General features: G+C 37.7%; 1 protein-coding gene across 4 annotated transcripts in view; it reads left to right on the top strand.

Moving 5' to 3' along the window:
- Window positions 1-21495, top strand: part of LOC137005406 (NACHT, LRR and PYD domains-containing protein 12-like) — a 98561-nt gene extending 77066 nt beyond the window's left edge. For all 4 annotated transcript variants that reach the window (XM_067366281.1, XM_067366280.1, XM_067366282.1 and 1 more), the window contains 5 exons: window positions 1181-1354; window positions 2777-2950; window positions 13907-14080; window positions 20236-20409; window positions 20947-21495. In XM_067366281.1, the coding sequence (XP_067222382.1) occupies window positions 1181-1354; window positions 2777-2950; window positions 13907-14080; window positions 20236-20409; window positions 20947-20956 (706 nt within the window). In that variant the 3' untranslated portion in view covers window positions 20957-21495. The remainder of the gene's footprint in view (window positions 1-1180; window positions 1355-2776; window positions 2951-13906; window positions 14081-20235; window positions 20410-20946) is intronic.
- The last annotated feature ends 4766 nt before the right edge of the window (window positions 21496-26261 follow it).

Here is a 26261-nt window from a genome sequence, read left to right as displayed (position 1 = left end):
AGGGGTTTATTGAACACTCACAAAGTGGGTGTGTGGTTCTACAATAAAACATAAATAAATAAATAATAAGCATAATATGACTTGACTGTTATATCAAAAGAAATCACACTGTACATAACATTACAGTATATAATGTTATAGTATACATAATTACAGTATAGAGAATCAGCTTCCAGTGGAACAATACAAGGCAATATGGCGCTGTTATCATTTATGTAAAATAATCGGCACATTGAAAACGAAAGTGTCCATATACTGGCAATGAACTAGACATATATACTTGACATAAATAATTCTCAGCATAGCAGCGTAGTGACATGAATAAACACAGACAGAACAGGGTGCTGATATCACATAACTGCATTATTATAATTGTAAACACACAGCACACGATTGTGCCGAACAGGCTAGCTTAGCTTCAAAACTTTTCGTTCAGTGGTTCCCAAACTTTTTAGAGTGAAGTATTCTCTGAAGAATTTATCATCCTTCTACATATCCTCTCTCTTCCACTTAGACTGCAGTCACACCTTTTTCAGTAAGGGACGATGTTTGGCCCATTAAATTGATTTTCCAGTGGACTTTTTACCTTTATAAGTAATATTTTTAAATAGTTAAAAAAAAAAAAAAATAGAGAAATCTGCAATAAAAACGAAGTTATACTTTTAAATATTAAGCTAAAACCACCAGTAGGTGGTGGTAAGTCACTGTCTTAATGAGTAAGACATTGAGTCATTCATTCAGCAATGAAGAAAGTGGCTGTGTCTATGAATGGGTCATTGAATCATTGATTATCAAGGTTTGAAAGCTGCATATTTGTTCACGAAACACTGATGCTTGTTACAGTTCTGCTGTGGCTTTTTTTCCCCCCTCTTCTCACCTGACTTACCCCAAGTGCAAAAAGTATTTAGTATGATTGTCATATCAGTGTATTTCTAGGAGAGCTATAGATGTAATCAATTATTCTTAATCACTATTATAAATCTGTAGTGGAATTTGATGTCAAAGCTTCAGTATCTGAATATTGTGTTCATGGGCAAAAATAAATAAAAGTTCACTGTTTTTATCTTTAAACTGATTAAACTTTTCTCATTGTCTCTCAATACTGTTTGATTCAGATTGTTAGAAAGTTGATCTTGTTGATCTGATATAAGAGAGTGAAGCCTGTCATTGTTCTCTACAGGTTTAGTGATTCTGGTGTCACTGATAAAGGTTGTGCTGATTTGGCTTCAGCTCTGAGATCAAACCCCTCACACCTGAGAAAACTGAATCTGTCTGAGAATGATATAGGAGACTCGGGAGTGACGCTGCTCTCTGCTGCACTGGAGAATCCTCACTGTAAACTGGAGGAATTGAGGTAAGATCATACGTGACTCTGACATGAAACTGTTTCACTTTGAACTTTATAATTTATCTATTTTTACATTCTATTCTATTGCATTCCTTAACCATTTGGGAGTCAACATGATTGCAAATCATTAATTGTAAAAAATAACATCTCTTTAATAATATTTTTGTTCAACTGTTCAATCTCTCTTTCTTGAATTGAGGTGTTTGAACACATTAGCTGCTCCTCAGTAAGGTGATATGATCAACACATAGGCAGAGTTTCACATTTGTACTTGGGGAGGGGGGGAATGGGTGTTGTTTCAAAGTAATTAAATAATTATTGAATATTAAAAGGATTAAGGGAATAAATTAAAGTAAAAATTGTAAAATAAGTTCTACTGCAGTTTTGAAGTAGGCCTAATTAAATTAAATTATTTGCAAATAATATTTTGTTTTGAAAATATGCACACTGATATCTGATATGTCGAAAATACAAAACGTTTCTTGTCTTGTCACATTCAGTTAAGAGTTACATAAATCAATTGAATCAATTGTAAATTATACCATATTTTACATTCAAAATGGTGACATTTTAAAAAATAAGTTGAGTTGCTTGTATCCCTGGATATTACTCTTGAGCATTCCTATTGTAAAACAATTAAATATTAATGTTCAGCTGCTACTTTAAAACAAATGCATTGCACTGGAATTCATACTCGTCTTCTGGAAGACCCGCCATCTTTGATTTGAGGAAGCCGCTTCTTTTCCGAGTTGCGTAGATGTTGATAGTGGAAGCGTCAGAGTTAGAGCAATGAATAAACAATGAATAAACATCCATTTAGTTTAGTTTGACTGCTATTTATCTTGAGCCTAAACTATAGCGGGAACAGAATGAGAAGAGAGTCATCTCGCGTACCACTGCGATATGATTTTCGAGTTTTGACTTGGGAGATAATGGGTTTCTTGTTTTTTTTTTAGTATAGTATTAAAATGATTCAGCCTGAATTTACTCCTTCTACTCAATAAAATAATAGAATAAGACAAATAAAATGAGAAAATGTGAATTCTATCGTTTTATTTTAATTTATTCATAGCTCCCACAAAATCATAAATGTCTCTGGTTTGGGAGGGCAGTGCCCCCCCCCCCCCCAAACTCCACCTATGGATCAACATTTAACACTCTACTCTAAACACAATCTCAGCACAGTCAGAACAAAAAGAACAAGAATTTATCCTTTATGACCATTCCAAACCCCTTTTTTGGTGATAATCTTTCCATGTTATTTTAATATGATATACATCATATATATACAAGCACACACACATAACATGGTAAATCTCACTTATATCAAACATTGTGATCTGTGCTTTTTTTTAAATAATGAAGTCTGTTGATCTGATCAGTTTGTCTGATCTGAGAGAGTGAAGAGTGTGTCATTGTTCTCTACAGGTTAAGTAATTGTGATGTCACAGATGTAGGTTGTGCTGCTCTGGCTTTGGCTTTGAGATCAAACCCCTCACACCTGAGATATCTGGATCTGACTGTGAATAATCTAGGAGACTCAGGAGTGAAGCTACTCTCTGCTGGACTGGAAAATCCTCACTGTAAAATGGAGACACTGAGGTAAGTTCATCTCTACCATAAACTAGAGATGAGGTACTCAGACTCGAGTCTGGACTTGAGTCCAATTTTTAATCAGCTCAATCTTGTCACACTTGTCAGACTTGGACATGTATGTTTTCAGAATCAACACAAGCTTTATACTTTCGCATATCCCCTCATAACCAGAAAATAAGATGTAAATAAGAGAGTCATTGTGCAGTGTCAGTGTGGACGACTACATTGTTTATGACAAGTGTTGTGAGAATACAGAATGGTAAGTAAATGATGGCTTATAGGGAACGCTATTGACAATCAGCATAATAGTTTTGTTTTCATGTTGCTAGAGGACTAGTGGTCACATTCACTGCAATTTTTAGGAGTGATAACTACATTTATATGTGGGAGTGAATCCGCTAAATTTTTGTTCTGTGTGAGTCATGAAATTGCAACAATTAATATAGTAACCATAGCAACATATTTGCATCTCAAAGCTGTTAACAAACATGAAGGCAACAGATTGTAATGACATGCATTAATCTAAATCCTATTAACCAAAATGATTAATCTCAATGACAGTATCAAGGGAAATAATCAACAATTATGATTTTTTTTGTTTGCCCTACTTTTACATATATTGTATGGTTAATCTGGTGCAACTTCAACAATGTGCATGGAATAAAAACAATACCAGCAACAGTTCAAAATAAACAAAAGATGGAGCTAAAAGTTTTACATTTTATTTTGCCACCGCATTTCGGGGCACATAGGCCTTCATCATGTCTAAAAGGTTACAGGTGCGTGTAGGTTCTTTTAAATGCAAACAGAGACAAAATTCAAACTTGCAAAGAACCAATGGAAAAATTAAGTATAATATCATCCACCAATCACACAACTACAAATAATCAAATAAAAAAGGCAAATAATCATGCATCAATCAATGGTTTTCTTACATTAGACACTGCCAAAAAAAAAAAAGTTATATAAATGATTTTTAATGTCTGCAAATAACAATCACATGTATATTTTTAGTGTATACAATATATATATATATATATATATATATATATATATATATATATATATATATATATATATATATATATATATATATATATATATAATATGCCCTTGTAAAAAAAAAAAAAAAAAAAAAAAAAAGCATATACAACACACATTATTGCACACCATAACTTTTATAGAAATATTTTTATAAAAATACTTTTAAGACCAATTCTTTATTGATCCCAGTAGGAAACAAAGTTTTTAAATAAAAAAAAAAAAATCAAAAATGCCTCACTTCTTTTTCTAATTAAGTCAATGTCACCTCCACTTGCTAGAATTTGTATATGTTCAATACCAAAGGATAAAAAGGAAGTCACATTCTAATTTTCATTAAAATGTTTTGCCACTGGTTTTGTCATATCACCTCTTTTGATGGAGCTCCTGTTTTCTGTTATGCAATCCCTTAAATGACGAGATGTTTCTACAACATAAACTTTTTTTTACAAGGACACTGGATTAAATATGTGACATTTTTAGTGTTGCATGTAATAACTTTTAATGTACACTACCAGTCAAAATTTTGGAAACATTACTATTTTTAATGTTTTGAACGAAGTCTCTTATGCTCATTAAGGCTGCATTTATTTCATAAAAAATACAGAAAAAAACAATTTAAAATTTATGGTTTTAATATACTTTTAAATATAATTTATTTCTGTGATGCAAAGCTGCATTTTCAGCATCATTACTCCAGTGTCACATAATCCTTCAGCAATCATTCTAAATGCTGATTTGATACTCAGTTATTATCAATGCTGAAAACAGTTGTGTTGCTTAATATTTTTTTGGAACCTGTGATACTTTTTTCAGGATTAATTAATGAATAAAAGGTTAAAAGGAACAGCATTTATTCAAAATATAAATCTTTTCTAACAATATAAATCTTTACTATCACTTTTGATCAATTTATCACATCCATGCTGAATAAAAGTATTAATTTCTTTCAAAAAAAAAGAAAAAAATTACTGACACCAAACTTTTGAACGTTAGTGTATATTGACACAAAAGATTTCCATTTTAAATAAATGCTGATATTCTGATATATTTAATTTTTTATTCATCAAAGAATCCTGAAAAAGTATCACAGGTTATAAAATAATAATAAGCAGGCTTAGAAAATAATTAAAAAAAGAACACAAAGAATGGCCTTATCAGCTGCCAACTCTAGTGTCATCAGACCAGAGTGTTCAACGCACCACCGTTTCTGTTTAAAAAATGTTTTGCAACCTTTTGTCGGGACTGAGTGCAGCCCTGATGTTTATTCATGATAGATTTGTGTTATAACTAGAAGCAATAATCAGTTCATGTGCTGCTTGAACTGAGGCTTGAGCTACACATTAAAATTGTAACAAAACCGCATTTATTGTTTGAATTTCTTAAAAATAGAAAGATAAGACTTTCATTTACTCAAGTAACTTGAGTTGTCAGTGTCCTTTTTGCTTCACAATGTATTTTTCACTGTGTGAGAACATGGCTTGTGAGCGACATGGCTTATCAGACGTAGCAACAGTAACTAGCAAAAGGTCAGTTGCAATTTCAAATAATTTAAATCTTTCTGGACTCGGCCAGACTCGACTCAGACTTGGATGTTAAGGACTCAGACTCAAGTCCAACTCTGCCCTTTTTGGACTCTGACTTGGACTCGGACTTGATTGGTTAAGGACTTGGACTCGACTCGGACTCGACGAAGGTGGACTCGGACCCAACACTACCATTAACACTCTAAGTGAATAAGGATTAATATGTAGATAGTGCATACAAATTATCAACTAACGAATTTGGATCTCACCTGAGAACCCAATTACCTTCATGTGGTAACAGAACGAGCCAATGCATGTTGGCTAGTGATCGTATTGCATCGTATTGTGTGCAATACATTAGGCTTTTGTTTCGGAGCAGTGGACATCTTTCACTCAGCTCTAGCAACCGTGATATTTGCATTTTTATTTTTTGAAAGGTTATGTCTTTCACGTTTTACACTTCATGCATGTATACTAAATATTAAATAAGTTAATAATGATAGCATAATGTGTACCATGGTAGTTTGTACAGAGGCTCTGTAGATTTTGTCAGATTTGAGGATTGGAACGAACTATTATACATATAACAATAGCCCTACGATCTTACTGTGAGGTTTATGTTATGTAAACCCTTATTTTGACATTCTGTTCTGGTACTTCACTTCCTGTTTCAACACTCTATTTAGTTTTGTTATTGAAATTGACCATGTTACACAAATTATATATTATATATAATTATATTTATTTAAAATGTAATATATATATATATATAATAGATAGATAGATAGATTATACACATTATATATGTAGATACTATTGAGCCACTCAAAAATACCGCAAGGGAAAATCCTTAACCGTGACAGCCCTGAATTTAGCTGTCATTGCAAAGCTATGCAAAGAAATTTTGTGCTTCTCCTCAGTGGCACATCAACATAAAAACATGTATACAAACAAAATATAGACAAGAAGAACAAAGTTTCAATAAAAAAAATTATATTAATTAAAACATTGCACAATCCCATAGCTGCATAATAATAATAATAATAATAATAATAATAATAATAATAACAATAAACAGTCCTCAAATTTTTTAACTAGAATTCAGTTCCTTGATGGCACGTGGGTAGAAACTATTCAAGAATCTTCAGGTGCATGTCCTAAGAGATTGATAACGTCTTCCGGGTGGCAGCAGAGTGAAGCGATGATTGACAGGGTGAAATGGATCTTTTATTATATTTCTGGCATGCTGTAGGCATCTGGTTCTGTAGATTCTCTGGGATGAGTTGATGACTCTCTGCAGCGCTTTTCTCTCTGCCACAGTACAACCAGCATACCACACTAAGATGCCATAAGTTAGAACACTTTTAACAGAGCAATGGTAGAAGGACACAAGCAGCTGCTGGGACACTTTGTTCTTCCTCAGTGTCCTTAGGAAATACAGCCACTGCTGTGTCTTCTACAACAGGGAAAATATGTTGACAGTCCATGAGAGTTCCTGGTAAATAAATGTGGCAAGAAATTTAAAGGTGGTCACCCTCTCCACCATAACTCCCCTGATAAACAGGGGGGCAAGTTCCTCCTCTTGTTTATGGAAATTAATGATGAGCTCCTTTGTCTTGGAGGTATTGAGTGACAGGTTGTTGTTGATACACCATTCTGAGAGTTCAGCAACCTCCTCCCTATAGTCAGCCTCATCACCATTCAATATCAGCCTCACCACAGTGGTATCATCAGCAAACTTTATCAGTGCGTTTTTGCTATGAGTTGGTGTGCAGTCGTGGGTATAGAGTGAATAAAGGAGAGGACTCAGCACACAGCCTTGTGGAGCTCCCGTGCTAATGTCAGAGTGGAGGAGTACTGAGTCCCCAGTCTGAATGTCTGTGTTCGTTTTGTTAAAAAATCTTTGATCCATGTGGTCATTGACACCCAAGTCGAACAGTTTGGTTGCCATTCTGGATGGGATAATTGTGTTGAACGCAGAACTAAAGTCCACGAAAAAACATCCTTATGTATGTTCCTGGGTACTCCAGATGGTTCAGTGCAGAGTAGAGAGCAGAGTTGATAGCATCAACGGTAGATCTGTTTGCTCTGTAAGAAATTAAATTGATGTTGATCCAGTGCAAGTGAGAGTGTCAATTTGATCTGCCTCAGCACTATCCTCTCAAAACACTTCATCACAGTGCAGGTAAGAGCTACCGGTCTATAGTTAAAGCTGCTGATGGCTGTCTTTGGGACAGGCACAATGTTGGCAGACTTGAGGCAATCAGGGACAGTGCACGTTGACAGCGAGAGGTTAAAGATGTTGCAGAAAACCTCATCCAGCTGATTCGCACAATCCCTAATTACCATCCCTGGAATACCATCCGGGCCTGTGGCCATCCTAGGATTGACATTTTGAAAAACTCTCTTAACCCTCTGGAGTCTGAGGCTGATTTGGGGCCTGGAGAAGTTTTGACATGCCCTGACATTTGTGCTTTTTTCAGTTGTTCATAAACATATTAATGGAAAAAGTGTCATTACACTTTATTCAGCACAAACTAGGCTACAATAATATGTGAGGAATATGTATGTACATGTTTGTGTTTTTGAAGGAATAACATTTATGCGTGGTTATTGAAAAAACAAAAAACTTAAGTCACTGAAATAAGGCCAAAAAAAGTATAGTAAATCTGTGTTTACAATACTTTAGGGTATTGGAGGTTGTAAACTAGAGTTTTTGCGTCAAAATTATGTAAAAAATTATGCTGCCTACTCCTTCATATAAAACAATATATTGATTTAGTTTTTGTAAGACACTTTTTGCCAAGAAACACAGTATGCGTGGAGGCGTGAATCACCACTGAATAATGGGCCATTCTCACCTGAGAAGACAAAAGAATTGCATAGTAATGAGCTGAAATGACTTGCATATTAATGAGGCATTTCAGTCAGGTAGGCTGTGAAAAAAACCTTCTGTGATGTCTCAAGCTCATCATGATATATGAAACATACAGAAAAATATTATTACAATATAAAGTAATGGTTTTATATTATACTTTAAAATATAATGTATTTCTGTGATGCAAAGAGTCTGAATATAGGCTTTTAGTTTAAAAGCATGCACATTTGGAGAAATATTGGATTCTCATATGCTTACGTCAATTTTCTATACAGAGGAGTTATATTTATTTAATATTCATTGTCATTACTATGAGCGCTGGTGTTTTCAATTCATCCTTGAAGTCGGAGGGCGCTCTCTGTGCATTTTTAGTCCACAAATTCATCTAAAAGAAGAAGAGGCTATTCCATGAATGGAGTTTCCAATTCATACTGCAGCCGGAGGGCGCTAAAGAAACAAAAACTCATCTAAAATTCATCTATAGAAGAAAAGAAAACAGGAACTAACTGCATGTCTTCTAGAGCTCGCTAACCATGACTTTTACATCCAGATAAACACTTTTCAAGACAATAAATACACGATTGAGACGATGAATGCATGTATTGCCTCTGAATTTGCGTCTGAATAGCGCTGGCTCCGTGGGCGTGGCCGCATTAGCGGATAACGAGCTGAATCACGGACTTCTGACATGGCTCTCTTTTCATACAGATTACATAAACACAGAAGGTTTGTTTTCGATTTGACTTACATGATTTAAAACCTGACATCTTAACGTTTTTTTAGACATAAGTTTAATTTTTCTGTGATTAGTATTCATTAAGTTACAGTTCATTTTCTGAGAACTATCAGATTGGACTTCATTCAGAGGGAGAGGAGAAATCACGCATCATGTTAGTTTTCTTTATTTTACAAAAAGCACAACATTTTGTTTTTACTCTGAGTGTATACAAATAAAAGAAGATATTCTATAGTTTCAATTGATATATTACTTATGTCTCTATGACAAAAAATGACGGAGTATTTTAAGTCTGTTTTGCTGCAATGTGAAAAAAAACCTGCAAAACGCGCCGGCGCGTTTTCAGACCTCAGAGTGTTAACATCAGTTATGCTGACATAGGGTACCAGGGTGTCTGTGGATCGTAGCTGTACAGGATCAGTCTCATCCCTCTTGACTTCGAAGTGGGCAAAGAAATTATTGAATTCCTCTGCTAGTGAATCACAGTTGCTGATGGTTGTTGAAGCTTTACTACCTTTACTGCCTGTGAGATGGTGGATGCCTTGCCATGCAGCCTGGGGCTTCCCAGTGCTGAAGTGGCTTTCAATTTCCTGTTTATAGGTTGATTTTGCCTCCTTGATTGCCCTCTTCAGATTGGACCTAGTTCTATAACCTTCAACATCACCAGCTCTGAAAGCTGAGTCACGCTCTCTCAGCAGAAGCCTAATGTCTTGTCATCTATGGTTTATTATTAGGATAACATCTGATGTGTTTCTCAACAGTAACATTGTTGATGCAGAACTGCAGGTATACCAAGACAGTAGATGTATAGCCATTTATACTCTCTTGTGCAAATAAATCCCACTTGAGTACACTCAAAAATGTCCAGGAGTTGGGTAGAAGCCCCCTCTGGCCAGGTTTCTATGGTTCTCACAGAAGGCTTAGTTCTTCTGATGAGAGGTTTATATGCAGGCATGAGAAAGAGGGATAAATGGTCAGACTGACCCAGGTGGGGGAGAGTAGTGACTGTATACTCATATATTATTATATACATGATCCAAAACATTTTGTACTTTTGTAGGACATGTATCAAATTGATAAAATTTGGGAAGGACAGTTTTCAAATTGGCTTGATTTAAAATCAATATGATAAAAATCGCATCAGGGTAAACATTCTGTAATTTGTTTGTAGCTGACAGCAAGACATCCAGTGCTAGCTTAGTGTCCGTGCTTGGTATGATGTACACAGCCATAACAATATCAACTGTGAACTCCTGTGGTAAGTAAAAATGCCGGCATCTTAATGTTATATACTCTAAAAGTGGCGAGCAGTACCTGTCCATGATGGTAACATTTGTACACCACTTATTATTAGTGTAAATGCACAGCCCTCCTTCCCTGCTCTTACCGGAGTCTCTATTTTTGTCGGCCTGGTAGTGCAGTGGCTACGTCCGGGATCCTAGTATGAAGCCACATCTTAGCTATTATCGTGAGCAAGCAGTCTTTTCACCAGTTTTTGCTCCATGATTACCAGCTCCAGTTCTTCCATTTTGTTGCTTATTTTAGGCTTATACTTTTGTTGCAATTTATGTGCCACAAAAGATGACTCCTCCACAGCCTTTGAGCTGAGTGGCCTTCCATTACTGCTCGCCAGCCTGTGAGAGAAGCATCTGTCATGAGAGTGACCCGACGACATTGAGCTCCTAATACAGGATCCTGGGACAGGAACCAATATTTAATCTATATAACCAAGGCGCAGAGACACCACCCCTTAATCTTGATTGTTTGGAGTGGGTTCCTCCTCGGAAAAAACCCTTTGGTCCTGAGCCACCACTGTAAGGGTCTCATGTACAGCAAAAGGTATCACATTGAACACAGCTGCCATCAGACCCAACAGTCTCTGAAACGGTTTTACAGTGAGTGACTGGCCTTGCTTTACAAAACACAACTGATAGAATAACCGCAATATGGGCGGGTGACAGGATGGCCCTCATTATTACTGAATTCCATACCACACCAAGGAACCTCTGTAATGGAGAAAACACATTTTTCTTGGCATTCAGACTCAACTCCAATTTCTGCATGTGAGCGAGAATGACATCTCGATGCTGGACTGCCATCTTTTCTGACTGTGCTAGAATTAGCCAGTCATCTATGTAGTTCAGAACCCAATTCTGCAGTCTCATGGGGGCCAGCACTGCATCTATGCATTTCGTGAACTTGCGGGGTGAAAAAGCTAGGCCGAATGGAAGAAACCAAGACTGGTAAGCTTCACCCCCCTAAAGCGAACCTCAGGAACTTCCTGTGTTGTAGAAGAATGAAGACATTGAAGAATGCGTCTTTTATATCTATAGTGACAACCGAATCCTCGGATCTGATTTGAGTCACAATCTGACTTAATGTCAACATCTTGATCTTGAGTCTTTTGATTAAACGATTTTGATAAATCTAATATGGGACGCAACCCTCCATCCTTTTTCAGAACAATGAAGTAACGGCTGTAAAACCCGGATTCTCTGTCAGGTGGAGGGACCCATTCTATGGCTTTTGTTAACAGTGTCTTTACTTCTTGTTCCATCTCCAGATCCTGCTCGGCATGCTGGCTTTGGCTTGGAAGACTTTGTTGAGTGTGTTGTCCCGGCCCCCAGAATTTTAGAGGTGAAGCACGAGATGCGACACTCTCTTTTTGTTGCGCTATATATGAGGAGCTCGACGGCTGGGACTGCTCATGTCCAGCAGTCCCAGAGGGTTGGTGACTGTGAGGGAGATAATGTTTGAACGCCTCTGCTTGCCTCCTGAAACCTCTTGTTGACCATATTTACAGTGTTGCTGAAGAGGCCAGGGGGCGAAAGCGGAGTGTCTACAAGAAAGACCCTTTCTTTATATATAAAATCAGATGTCTCTCTGTGGCCACCAGGTCTGCCATCGACCACCCAACTGCTCTGTCGGTTTCCTTGGTGGCCCTAAGAGACAAATCTGTGACTCGACACAGTTCTCATCCAAATCCCTCAGCAGATCAGCCTGAAATGCCTGCAGTATTGACATTGTGTTGTTGTGTCACTAGTGCTGATGTAGATTTTAATGGCTTAGTGGGAAGCGTATGGGGCTTTTATGGATGATGTTGTTCCGGGAGACACATAGCTGGCAAGCGTAGCCACTATACTCATACTCTTTCAAACCCCTTATATCAGAATACACTTTCACTTGTCTTGGGGGCTGAAAAGATGGGACAAGTATGGCTTATTCCACCATCTCTGTAATTTGTTATAGAGATCAGGTGGAAAAAAGGAATGCCCTGTGGTGGAGGTGCAATACTTGATGACAAAAACCACTCGTCCAGTTTACTTTTAGGATGAGCACCTTGTTTCTCGGCTGGCCATTCAATATTCAACTTAGACACAGCATGAGTTCACCTCCACCAGCTCCACATATGCTAGGGAAAGAGATGACTTCTTCCCTCACTCTTACACTCAACACATCCACCTCTTCAGAGCTGGATAGCTGAAGTGGTGGGCTCTCTCCCCCAGCGGGGCCTTCCAACACCAGAGGATCCCCTAGGTGAAGGCAGAGAAAGGACAGCGCCCGTCTCAAATGCCTCTGAGGGATCCATTTGTGAACCCCATGATCTATTTCTCTGTGCTGCCTCGGCAGCAGCGGGTCCAGAGCCATGAGGAAGGCTAGCCTGATCACAGAAAAGTGACAGGCGGGAGCAGAGTGTGCAAAGCAGAAAACCTGCCTATTCTTGAATTGAATGTGACGCTAATAATTTTAGCCAGTGGTGGAGGAAGTGCTACTTAATATTCTTAAAAAGGATTTACTAACGTAATAGTAAATGTATCAGATTAAATTCATACTTAAGTAAAAGAATAAAGTATCCGTAGCCGTAAAATGTGCATTATAAGTCAAAAGTAAAAGTATTTATGAAGAGTTTAATGTTCAGGATTTTTTTAATCCTTTGACTCAAACCAGGTCTAACCACTAACGACGGTCTAAACCAGGACTATAGTGACCAAAATGATCACGGTTGTCACAGAATCCTGTTCAAAAAGTCCTAATGCTACACAATGAAATCAATTCACCAAGTTTTATGTAGAAAACATAAATCATTAAATCATTTTTATAAAAGTCAAAAAGGTAAATTACTGATATTTACAATGCACATTATCCTTTATTATTAATAGTATGCGGTCCGATTTTTCCCGTTGCGTCTGTCGTTGCTATGCACCCATGCAGCTTGGGTATGGCTTATCTAAATGAGATGTAAATGAGCCCTATTGTCACTCCCAGCAGGTGAGAACAGGCGAGAACTGCATCTTAGAGACCATTTTTCTCCTTCAGAACTTTTTTGAGTGCCTACCTTCAAATGGCCACAACTTCTCCAAATATTATCAGATTTCCATGTGTTACACATCGTTGGAAAGCGTGGAGACTACACTTTCAGAATCTGTGAATAACTCAAAATGCCCCAGAGCCGACTTGTGTCCCTACTTTCCGTGATTGGTCACATTTGCGCATGCCATCAACATTTTCACAGATTCATGTCTAAGTTTACACAGAGATGATAATAGTATCCTGTCTGTTTTGTATGTTGTTTTCAACAAACCATGTTATAGATGCCTCATCAGATTTGGGATGAACCATGGCACATTCCGAACTGTGGGTGGAGAAGTGAACAATTCGATTTTTTTTTTTTTTTACAGTTAACCTGTAAAATATACAGTGTTTTTTTTTTTTTTTTTTTTTTTTAAATGGTTATGTTTAGCTTTGGAGATTGGCTTAATGTGTATCATTGTTCTCTACAGGTTGATGGATTGTGATGTCACAGATGAAGGTTGTGCTGCTCTGGCTTCAGCTCTGAGAGCAAACCCCTTACACCTGAGAAAACTGGCTCTGTCTAAGAATAAAATAAGAGACATAGGAGTGAAGCAGCTCTCTGATTTACTGAAGAATCCTCAGTGTAAACTGGAGGAACTGTGGTAAGATTATCTCTTCCATAAAGTCTCAGAATAAACAAGCATTAATATGTAGATAGTGCATACAAAATATCCTTTAACAGAAGCCCTATCAGGTGGTTCAGCTTCAGATTACTTCTTGAACCTTCAGATCCTGTCGGCAGTAGAAGGCAGGAGTGAAGAGTGGACTCAAAAAAAAAAAGTTGGGACACTGTACAAATTGTGAATAAAAAGGAATGCAATAATTTACAAATCTCATAAATTTATATTTTTTCTTCACAATATCATATAGATAACATTCATTTTGAAATGTCATTCCAAATATTTGGCTCATTTTGGATTTCATGAGAGCTACACATTCCAAAAAAGTTGGGACAGGTCGCAATAAGAGGCCGGAAAAGTTAAATGTACATATAAGGAACAGCTGGAGGACCAATTTGCATCTTATTAGGTCAATTGGCACATGATTGGGTATAAAAAAGAGCCTCTCAGAGTGGCAGTGTCTCTCAGAAGTCAAGATGGACAGAGGATCACCAGTTCCCCCAATGCTGCGGCGAAAAATAGTGGAGCAATATCAGAAAGGAGTTTCTAAGAGAAAATTGCGTTTGAAAAAAGAAAAAAGAGTTTGAAGTTATCATCTACAGTGCATAATATCATCCAAAGATTCAGAGAATCTAGAACAATCTTTGTGCGTAAGGGTCAAGGCCGGAAAACCATACTGGATGCCCGTGATCTTCAGGCCCTTAGACGGGAATGCTACTGTAATGGAAATCACAACATGGGCTCGGGAAGACTTCCAGAAAACATTGTCGGTGAACACAATCCACCGTGCCATTCGCCGTTGCCGGCGAAAACTCTATAGGTCAAAAAAGAAGCCATATCTAAACATGATCCAGAAGCGCAGGCGTTTTCTCTGGGCCAAGGCTCATTTAAAACGGACTGTGGCAAAGTGGAAAACTGTTCTGTGGTCAGACAAATCAAAATTTGAAGTTCTTTTTGGAAAACTGGGATGCCATGTCATCTGGACTATAGAGAACAAGGACAACCCAAGTTGTTATTAGCGCTCAGTTCAGAAGCCTGCATCTCTGATGGTATGGGGTTGCATGTGGCATGGGCAGCTTACACATTTGGAAAGGCACCATCAATGCTGAAAGGTATATCCAAGTTCTAGAACAACATATGCTCTCATCCAGACGTTGTCTCTTTCAGGGAAGACCTTGCATTTTCCAACATGACAATGCCAGACCACATACTGCATCAATTACAACATCATGGCTGCGTAGAAGAAGGATCTGGGTACTGAAATGGCCAGTCTGCAGTCCAGATTCTTTCACCCATAGAAAACATTTGGCGCATCATAAAGAGGAAGATGTGACAAAAGCCCTATTCGGACGGGACTAGTTTCACAGGGGGATGTTAGAGAAATTTCTGTTTCACAGATCTACTTTAAGATTTTAATCCCGTCCGAATCTGCCATGTCTGTCTTTTTCTCACACGACCTCTGTAAAAATTCCAGAGCAAATTACCTACTGTTTTTCTTCAAACTCGGCGGTCCTCAGAGAAATCTAATCCAGTCCGAATGCGAATGTCTGTGATTTCCGAAAATGTTTTTTCCAAAACGCTTTTTCTTGTGTGTTTTGGTCAACATGAACCAATCTCTCGCTATCGCACCGGTATTCAAGTTTCTGCTTTTTGCACACCGATAATGGATGTAGATGTGTTTGGTATGCGAAGAAATAAAAAAAATAAATCAACAAGAAGAGCCAAATCACGTAAACTGTTAAGACTGGCTACTGTAATATCAGTTTCAGGTAAGATTACTTTCATTTCTGCACTTAATTACATAACGTGTAAATTATATGTTAAAACTTTTTATTCCAGTGGGTTTATTATAAGAACCCAGTTCTATTAAATCATGATGATAAATGTATGTTTAGTTTTTTCACATTACAATTTTTATAAAATGTTTACAAAACACTAAATGTGTTAGGATGTTTTACTTTATATTTCAAAGTGCATTCTGAACACGTGATCTTCTGAAATGCCCACATGTAAAACACAGACACTCCTACCTCGGTAATAAACACGGAGATGTTAGTCCCGTCCGAATCCGTACATAAAATCACAGACGTAGGTTGATAAGAATTGTTACTCAAACGTCGTTTGGAAAACTAGTCCCGTCCGAATAGGGCTAAAGAAGACCTAAGACAGTTGAGCAACTAGAAGCCTGTATTAGACAAGAATGGGACAACATTCCTATTCCTAAACTTGAGCAACTTGTCTCCTTAGTCCACAGACATTTGCAGACTGTTATAAAAAGGAGAGGGGATGGTAAACATGGCCTTATCCCAACTTTCTTGAGATGTGTTGATGCTTATTTTTCCCTTAAAATGATACATTTTCTCAGTTTAAACATTTGATATGTCATCTATGTTGTATTCTGAATAAAATATTGAAATTTGAAACTTCCACATCATTGCATTGTGTTTTTATTCACAATTTGTACAGTGTCCCAACTTTTTTGGAATCGGGTTTGTAGTTTGAAATAACTGTAACACTCTATAACAATGAAATTTTTTAAAAAAATCAATCGGTTCACTCATGAAGAATCAGTATTTTATTGTTTGTTCATGCGTTCCTTCTGTAAGAATACCATTCAGGAAATGGTTTGATTAGAAAAAATATCCACAGCTGATCCAATTCCTGTGGACTCAAATGGCAACTCTCATTACTTAACATTTACGTTTACATTTACATTTAGTCATTTAGCAGACGCTTTTATCCAAAGCGACTTACAAATGAGAACAGTAGAATCAATCAAATCAACATGAGAACAACAGTAAGTGCTGTGTGAAGTCACAGTTATGACAGTAACGTGCTCGTAGCAAGATTTTTTTTTTTTTTATTATTAATACAGAAATAGATGGAATGAAAATAGAAATCAAGGTAAGTGCTACTATTACTGGGTCAAGTGCTGACGAAAAAGATACGTCTTTAGCATTTTTTTTGAAAGTGGCTAAAGATTCAGCTGCTCGGATAGAGCATGGCAGGTCATTCTACCAGCCAGGAACAGACCCGGAGAAGGTTCGTGAGAGTGATTTTGTGCCCCTTTGTGATGGCACCACAAGGCGCCGTTCACTTGCAGAACGCAAGTTTCTGGAGGGCGCATAAGTCTGAAGTAGTGAGTTTAGGTATAGCGGTGCAGAGCCAGCGGTCGTTCTGTAGGCAAACGTCAGAGCCTTGAATTGGATGCGAGCAGCTACTGGCAGCAAAGGCAGACTGATAAAGAGAGGAGTGACGTGCGCTCTCTTCGGTTCGTTGAAGACCAGTCTTGCTGCAGCATTCTGGATCAGTTGAAGAGGCTTGACAGTGCATGCTGGAAGGCCAGCCAAAAGTGCATTACAATAGTCCAGTCTGGATAGAATAAAAGCTTGGACAAGAATTTGTGTGGAATGCTCCGATAGGAAGGGTCTAATCTTCCTGATGTTGTACAAGGCAAATCTGCAGGACCCGGCCGTTGTAGCAACATGATCTGTGAAGCTTAAACAATCATCCATCACCACTCCAAGGTTCCTGGCTGTCCTGGAAGGAGTAATGGTTGACGACCCAAGTTGAATTGAAAGGTTATGATGAAGTGTTGGGTTGGCACCGACCACAAGCAGTTCCGTTTTTGCAAGGTTGACTTGAAGGTGGTGGTCCTTCATCCAGACAGAAATGGCTGTCAGGCAGGCTGCAATACGACCAGCAACCGTCGGATAAGCAGCCAAGCAACTTATGTCTGTCTGCTTGCTTGGCTGCTTTTACTGCATGTTGCTTGCAACTCACCTCCTCCCCCAGCTCCTGCTTAAATTTGTTTAACTTAATCAGTGTCATTCTGTTGTCATTGATGCATGCTCTGTTCTTAATTTTGTGCTGCTCTCCCAGTTCAAAAAATTGGAGGTTTTCCCCAGAAGCTGCTGCTGTTCCCTGTCTTAGTTTTCATGGATCTCATGAAAAGGACAGGGAAAGGACAGCTCATGAAAAATGGTGGCAAAAACAAGTGTTGAGTTTATATTTTCGTTCAGTGTATATTAGTGTCCAAAAAAGTGGATGATATCATTCTGTTCATTCTAAGCGTGCTTGTCTGCCACTTTAAATGCTTGAACTCCTTACAGCAGGATAGATTCTGATTGGCTATCAATGTTTTTATCGTTTATCAGCAGCTGGCTTTATCATTCATCAGATTGTTCTGAAATACAAACCCGATTCCAAAAAAGTTGGGACACTGTTCAAATTGTGAATAAAAACAGAATGCAATGATGTGCAAAATGCAAGTTTCAAATTTCAATATTTTATTCAGAATACAACATAGATGACATATCAAATGTTTAAACTGAGAAAATGTATCATTTTAAGGGAAAAATAAGTTGATTTTAAATTTCATGGCATCAACACATCTTAAAGTTGGGACAAGGCCATGTTTACCACTGTGTGGCATCCCCTCTTCTTTTTATAACAGTCTGCAAACGTCTGGGGACTGAGGAGACAAGTTGCTCAAGTTTAGGAATAGGAATGTTGTCCCATTCTTGTCTAATACAGGCTTCTAGTTGCTCAACTGTCTTAGGTCTTCTTTGTCGCATCTTCCTCTTTATGATGCGCCAAATGTTTTCTATGGGTGAAAGATCTGGACTGTAGGCTGGCCATTTCAGTACCCGGATCCTCCTTCTACGTAGCCATGATGTTGTAATTGATGCAGTATGTGGTCTGGCATTGTCATGTTGGAAAATGCAAGGTCTTCCCTGAAAGAGACGACGTCTGGATGGGAGCATATGTTGTTCTAGAACTTGGATATACCTTTCAGCATTGATGGTGCCTTTCCAGATGTGTAAGCTGCCCATGCCACACGCACTCATGCAACCCCATACCATCAGAGATGCAGGCTTCTGAACTGAGCGCTGATAACAACTTGGGTTGTCCTTGTCCTCTTTAGTCCGGATGACATGGCGTCCCAATTTTCCAAAAAGAACTTCAAATTTTGATTCGTCTGACCACAGAACAGTTTTCCACTTTGCCACAGTCCATTTTAAATGAGCCTTGGCCCAGAGAAAACGCCTGCGCTTCTGGATCATGTTTAGATATGGCTACTTTTTTGGCCCCTATAGAGTTTTAGCTGGCAACGGCGAATGGCACGGTGGATTGTGTTCACCGACAATGTTTTCTGGAAGTATTCCTGAGACCATGTTGTGATTTCCATTACAGTAGCATTCCTGTATGTGATGCAGTGCCGTCTAAGGGCCCGAAGATCACGGGCATCCAGCATGGTTTTCCGGCCTTGACCCTTACGCACAGAGAATGTACCAGATTCTCTGAATCTTTGGATGATATTATGCACTGTAGATGTTGAAAACTTCAAACTCTTTGCAATTTTTCTTTGAGAAACTCCTTTCTGATATTGCTCCACTATTTTTCTCCACAAAATTGGGGGAATTGGTGATCCTCTGCCCATCTTCATTTCTGAGAGACACTGCCACTCTGAGAGGCTCTTTATATACCAATCATGTTGCCAATTGACCTGATAAGTTGCAAATTGGTCCTCCAGCTGTTCCTTATGTGTACATTTAACTTTTCCGGCCTCTTATTGCTACCTGTCCCAACTTTTTTGGTATGTGTAGCTCTCATGAAATCCAAAATGAGCCAATATTTGGCATGACATTTCAAAATGTCTCACATTTGATATGTTATCTATATTCTATTGTGAATCAAATATAAGTTTATGAGATTTGTAAATTATTGCATTCCTTTTTTTATTCACAATTTGTACAGTGTCCCAACTTTTTTGGAATCAGGTTTGTATATAGCTGTGGTGTGAACTCTGGTTCAAATTTTGTGGCAATAGCATTAGCTTAAGCTCTAAGCTTTAAGATGATAGCTATTTTGTGTTATTCCACATTGGAAAATGAACATAGATGGCTATGGGATCATTGGATACACACTGCATCCTGGAAAGATGAGAGACATGTTTTAGTATGTTAATCAAGTATGTTAAATAATTTCATAAGTAATATCTTGTGATCAACATGATATCTTTTGTGCTACCTATATGGGTTCAGTTTTTATTGGCTCTTAAAGAGAGACACACAAAAGGGAGCATTGGCGCTCCATCCGGTTTTAAAGGGTTAATGTGTCATTGTTCTCTACAGGTTGAGGAAGTGTGATGTCACAGATGTAGGTTGTTTTGCTCTGGCTTCAGCTCTGAGATCAAACCCGTCACACCTGAGAAAACTGGATCTGGATCGGAATGATCTAGGAGACCCAGGAATGAGGCTGCTCTATGATCTGCAGGAGAATCCACATTATAAACTGAAGATACTGTGGTAACAATAGTTTTTAACAATGTTCATTATCCTGTTTTAATTTAAAGTTCAAATGGCTGTTTTATTTACTAAAAATAAAAGGAAATTGTAAAGGTTCAGTAACACTATGAGTGTGTAAGATCATCAGATAATAAGTCTTAAATTCAGCTTCAGTTTTTGTGGCTCTCTGAACTTTAAACTCTGTTTAATAGGAGGTTAATTCTGCTCATATTGTTGTGACTGACTGTATAAATATTATTAATGTTATTTTCAGTTTTACCTCCTTAACTGTGATGATCTGTGATTTGGGTTTTTTGTTATTAGCTGATATTAAATTTGTAGTGGAGTGTAATGATCATTTCAGCTGGTTCTGTATCAGCTGTCTGTTGTGTGAAAGTGACCTTTCATGTCCATTTGATTTTGAAAAGTGACTTTCAGCATCAGATAGGGCTAAGCTATATTATGTTTGAGAATGAATTGATATAGCTTATCAAGAAAAGATGTGACAGATATAATGTCTCTTACTGCATATGTGACTATTTGTGTGTTTTATTTTAGGACTGAATAGTATTAGATGACAGTCTGATCTTCTGATGATCATCTGATGGTGAATAAGGATCCACTACAGAGTCTCACAGTCAACAGAATCAACAAAGACTGAAGATACAGTGACTTCACTGTTATAAATTAAGACTTAATTTAGATTTCAATTATCCTCTTACAGAAATGATGAGGCAGCAGTGAAACTGTATAAATGCACAGTGTAAATTAAGACAAAATATAGAGCCTGAATATGTTTGTGTTGTACCAGCAGAGGGAGGCAAAGACTAATGAAAGATTCATTTTTCATGATTATGGAGAAGGAAAAAGTTCAAACTCACTTTTAGAGGAGACACAATGTAAACTTGACTGTAATCATTTGTATTCTTGTATAAAATATTTCTTTTAATAAATCATAAATGGTTGTAGCATTTATTAAAGTGGGTATTTAAGGCTCAATTACAGTATCATGTGAATATTAATCTTCTAAGTAATAAAAAAACACTTTGAATTAATGTTGTGTATAAAACATACAGGTTTCATCTTTTCAATAAGAGAATAGTCTGTGATCATTGAAATCTGTGCTGATATATGCTTACTGCATCTGTCCTGTTTAACACATTCCATCCAGTCATAATAATTGTCTGCATTATTCATGGGTAAAACTACAGTTAACTACTACTACTCAAACAAAAACCCTCTAAGACTAACTCAGATTTCAGAATATTTCTGTCTGATGCTCCACTGGCCCACATTCATCTGCTCTTTGTTGAGTTTAGTGCTTGTGGCTTAAAATCTGAATTTAATATGAACTGTTGAAGATATACTGTTTGTAAAGAACAGGAATGGCAAACTCCAGTCCTGCAGAGTTTAGCTCCAACCCTGAAAAAACTCACCTGCCTATAGCTTTCTAGGAACCCTCCAGACCTTGGTAAGCTTGTTCAGGTGTGTTTGATTAGAGTTGGAGCTGAACTCTGTATTTCAAGTATTTCAAGTACTGCTTTTCAGCAGTGGAGCTTCAATGTGATGACCTAAAAAAAAAAAACAGCGCAACGCAAAATAATAAATATTTGGGAATATCTATTTTCATATTTTATTAGGTTCTTTGATAAGGTTACAATACAAAGACCATAGCAACGTAACTTGCTTGCGAAGGTGGTGCGCCAAGCAGCCACGACAACAAAAACGGAGAAATTAAACAAAAGAAAAAGCCAGTTCTTCTGGGACGGAGAGGACATTCTAGGCTTCAGGCAGTCGCAGTCAACCACCTTTCCTGTGCTTGCTAAGGTGTCTCAAATGATTCAATGTATACCGGCCACAAGCGCATCTAGCGACCGCACATTCAGCTCTGCTGGCCGGTTTCTGGAGTCTAGGCGAAATAGATTAAACCCCGGTACAGTGGATGCCATTCTTTTTCTGCACAGCGAACATAAAAGCGCTAAATGAACATTTCCGTGTGTTAAACAAAAGTTCAGTGGTTATGTAGCATTGGCTGTAAACTGTTGGCCTATACAAATCTGAAATAAAAAATTTTTTAGCCTAGGCTATTAGATTAATACAAACGCTGCTTTGTAAATGTTGAAAATGTTTAGCATTATCTTGTTATTAATATGACCTGATTTATGGTTCATATTCATAATTGTATGTTGTTGTCAGTCTACAGGGCGATGTTTCCAAGCGCTTTCAGGATGAAATAAAGGTTCTTTTAATTACATTACAATGCCTAGTATGTCTATTTAATGGTTGCGGCTGCCCCGCGGGTTGTAAAAATGGATACAGTGGTGCGGGGCGGGCCAAATAATTTCAGGGTGTACTCACACTAGGTGCTCTGAACCGTGCCTGAGCACATTTGACCCCCAAAGCCCAGTTTGTTTGACAAGTGTGATCGCTCCTTCCGTGCATGGGCGTGGTTCGTTTAGCCGTCCCTGGCCCTCTTGCTTACTTAAAGGATTAGTCCACTTCTAAATACACTTTTCCTGATAAATTTACTCACCCCAATGTCATCCAAGATGTTCATGTCTTTCTTTCGTCAGTCGAAAAGAAATGAAGTTTTTTGAGGAAAACATTCCAGGATTATTCTCCTTATAGTGGATTTCAATGGCTACCAACAGGTTGAAGGTCAAAATTACAGTTTCAGTGCAGCTTCAAGGGCTTTAAACGATACCAGATGAGTAATAAGGGTCTTATCTAGCGATTCGATCTGTCATTTTCGAAAAAAATACAACCGTTTAAGCTTTATAAACAAAATATCGCCTTGAACGTACTTTCCGCTTCCGCATTCTTCATAGCGCTTACGCTGAATGTCCTACTCCTTCCCTATTCAAGTTACGTAAAAAAACGAAACTGGCGCCACGTTCGTTCCGTAAGTAGAATAGGACCCTTATTACTCATCTGGTATCGTTTAAAGCCCTTGAAGCTGCATTGAAACTGTAATTTTGACCTTCAATCTGTTGGTAGCCATTGAAATCCACTGTAAGGAGAAAAATCCTGGAATGTTTTCCTCAAAAACCTTCATTTCTTTTCGACTGACGAAAGAAAGACATGAACATCTTGGATGACATGGGGGTGAGTAAATTTATCAGGAAAAGTGTATTTAAAAGTGGACTAATCCTTTAATACAGGTGACATTTTGACAATTTTGAAACTACTATAAGTAAAAAAAAAAACCTTTAAGTGAATTAAAGTTAATATATATACACCACCGCTCAAAAGTTTGGGATCGGTAAGATTTTTAATGTTTTTAAAGAAGTTTCGTCTGCTCACCAAGGGTGCATTTACTTAATTAAAAATACAGTAAAAACAGTAATATTGTGAAATATTATTACAATTTGAAATGACTGTTTTCTATTTGAAAATATTTTAAAATGTAATATTTTTGTATTTGTATGTTTTATATGTTTTGTATTGTATTTTTATATTTTTGTGTTGGCAAAGCTGAATTTTCAGCATCGTTAATCCAGTCTTCAGTGTCAAATGATCCTTCAGAAATCATGTCAATTTGCTGCTCAAGAAACATTTATTGTTTACAATTGTACAAAATATTTGTGTACAATATTTTTTTTTTTAGGATTCTTTGATGAATAGAAAGTTCAAAAGAACAGTGTTTATTTGAAATCTAATCTTTTGTAACATAAATGTCTTTACTGTCACTTTTGATTGATTTAATGCATCCTTGCTGAATAAAAGTATTAATTTCTTTAATTTCTTTTCAAAAAAATAAAAATAAAAATCCTTACTGACCCCAGTCTTTTGAACGGTAGTGTAAAATGTTAGAAAAGCTTTGTATTTTAGATAAATGCTGTTCTTTTGAACTTTCTATTCATCAAGGAATCCTGAAAAAAAAAGTGCACAACTGTTTTCAACATTGATAATAATAACAAATATTTCTTGAGGAACTAATCATCATATTAGAATGATTTCTGAAGGATCATGTGACACTGAAGACTGGAGTAATGATGCTGAAAATTCAGCTTTTCCAACATGAGAATAAATTACTTTTTAAAATATATTCAAATAGAAAACAGTTATTTTAAATTGTAATAATTTTTCACAATATTACTGTTTTTACTATATTTTTAATTAAATAAATTAAGCCTTGCTGAGCAGACAAAACTTCTTTTAAAAGCATTAAAAATCTTACCGATCCCAAACTTTTGAGCGGTAGTCTCTATCTATCTATCTATCTATCTATCTATCTATCTATCTATCTATCTATCTATCTATCTATCTATCTATCTATCTATCTATCTATCTATCTGCTGTTGCTACTGCTGCTGCAGTTACTGCTGCTGCTGCTGAGCAAATACAAATTTATTCAGCTTAGTCATATAAAACAACAAGGAAAAGGCTGCTGCAAGAATGGTAGAACCCCCGTAGCAGATCTCTACAGGTGGCGCTGGGGAGGAGGAGGGATAACAGTGCTTCACATTGCGCAGCTTGTTGATCGCAGGCTAGGGTATGATATATATAGTTGTGTGGATTTGGAATTACTTCTGATTGGCTGATGCCACGACGCAGAAAGAACCAATCAGCGCTCGGTTAGAGTTTCATGACTGAACTTTGTGTATATATATACAGTACAGTGGGTACGGAAAGTATTCAGACCCCCCTAAATTTTTCACTCTTTGTTATATTGCAGCCATTTGCTAAAATCATTTAAGTTAATTTTTTTCCTCATTAATGTACACACAGCACCCCATATTGACAGAAAAACACAGAATTGTTGACATTTTTGCAGATTTATTAAAAAAGAAAAACTGAAATATCACATGGTCCTAAGTATTCAGACCCTTTGCTCAGTATTTAGTAGATGCACCCTTTTGATCTAATGCAGCCATGAGTCTTTTTGGGAAAGATGCAACAAGTTTTTCACACCTGGATTTGGGGATCCTCTGCCTCCTTGCAGATCCTCTCCAGTTCTGTCAGGTTGGATGGTAAACGTTGGTGGACAGCCATATTATGTCTCTCCAGAGATGCTCAATTGGGTTTAAGTCAGGGCTCTGGCTGGGCCATTCAAGAACAGTCACAGAGTTGTTGTGAAGCCACTCCTTCGTTATTTTTGCTGTATGCTTAGGGTCATTGTCTTGTTGGAAGGTAAACCTTCGGCCCAGTCTGAGGTCCTGAGCACTCTGGAGAAGTTTTTCGTCCAGGATATCCCTGTACTTGGCCGCATTCATCTTTCCCTCGATTGCAACCAGTCGTCCTGTCCCTGCAGCTGAAAAACACCCCCACAGCATGATGCTGCCACCACCATGCTTCACTGTTGGGACTGTATTGGACAGGTGATGAGCAGTGCCTGGTTTTCTCCACACATACCGCTTAGAATTAAAGCCAAAAAGTTCTATCTTGGGCTTTCATGTGTCTTGCACGGAGGAGAGGCTTCCGTCGGGCCACTCTACCATAAAGCCCTGACTGGTGGAGGGCTGCAGTGATGGTTGACTTTCTACAACTTTCTCCCATCTCCCGACTGCATCTCTTGAGCTCAGCCACAGTGATCTTTGGGTTCTTCTTTACCCCTCTCACCAAGGCTCTTTTCCCCCAATAGCTCAGTTTGGCTGGACGGCCAGCTCTAGGAAGGGTTTTGGTCATCCCAAATGTCTTCCATTTAAGGATTATGGAGGCCACTGTGCTCTTAGGTACCTTAAGTGCAGCAGAATTTTTCTTTGCAACCTTGGCCAGATCTGTGCCTTGCCACAATTCTGTCTCTGAGCTCTTCAGGCAGTTCCTTTGATCTCATGATTCTCATTTGCTCTGACATGCACTGTGAGCTGTAAGGTCTTATATAGACAGGCGTGTGGCTTTCCTAATCAAGTCCAATCAGTATAATCAAACAC

This window comes from Chanodichthys erythropterus, chromosome 17, assembly GCF_024489055.1.
Source record: "Chanodichthys erythropterus isolate Z2021 chromosome 17, ASM2448905v1, whole genome shotgun sequence".
Taxonomy (NCBI): domain Eukaryota; kingdom Metazoa; phylum Chordata; class Actinopteri; order Cypriniformes; family Xenocyprididae; genus Chanodichthys; species Chanodichthys erythropterus.
The sequence above is the reverse complement of the archived record's forward strand: the minus strand, read 5'-3'. Positions and strand labels throughout refer to the sequence as shown.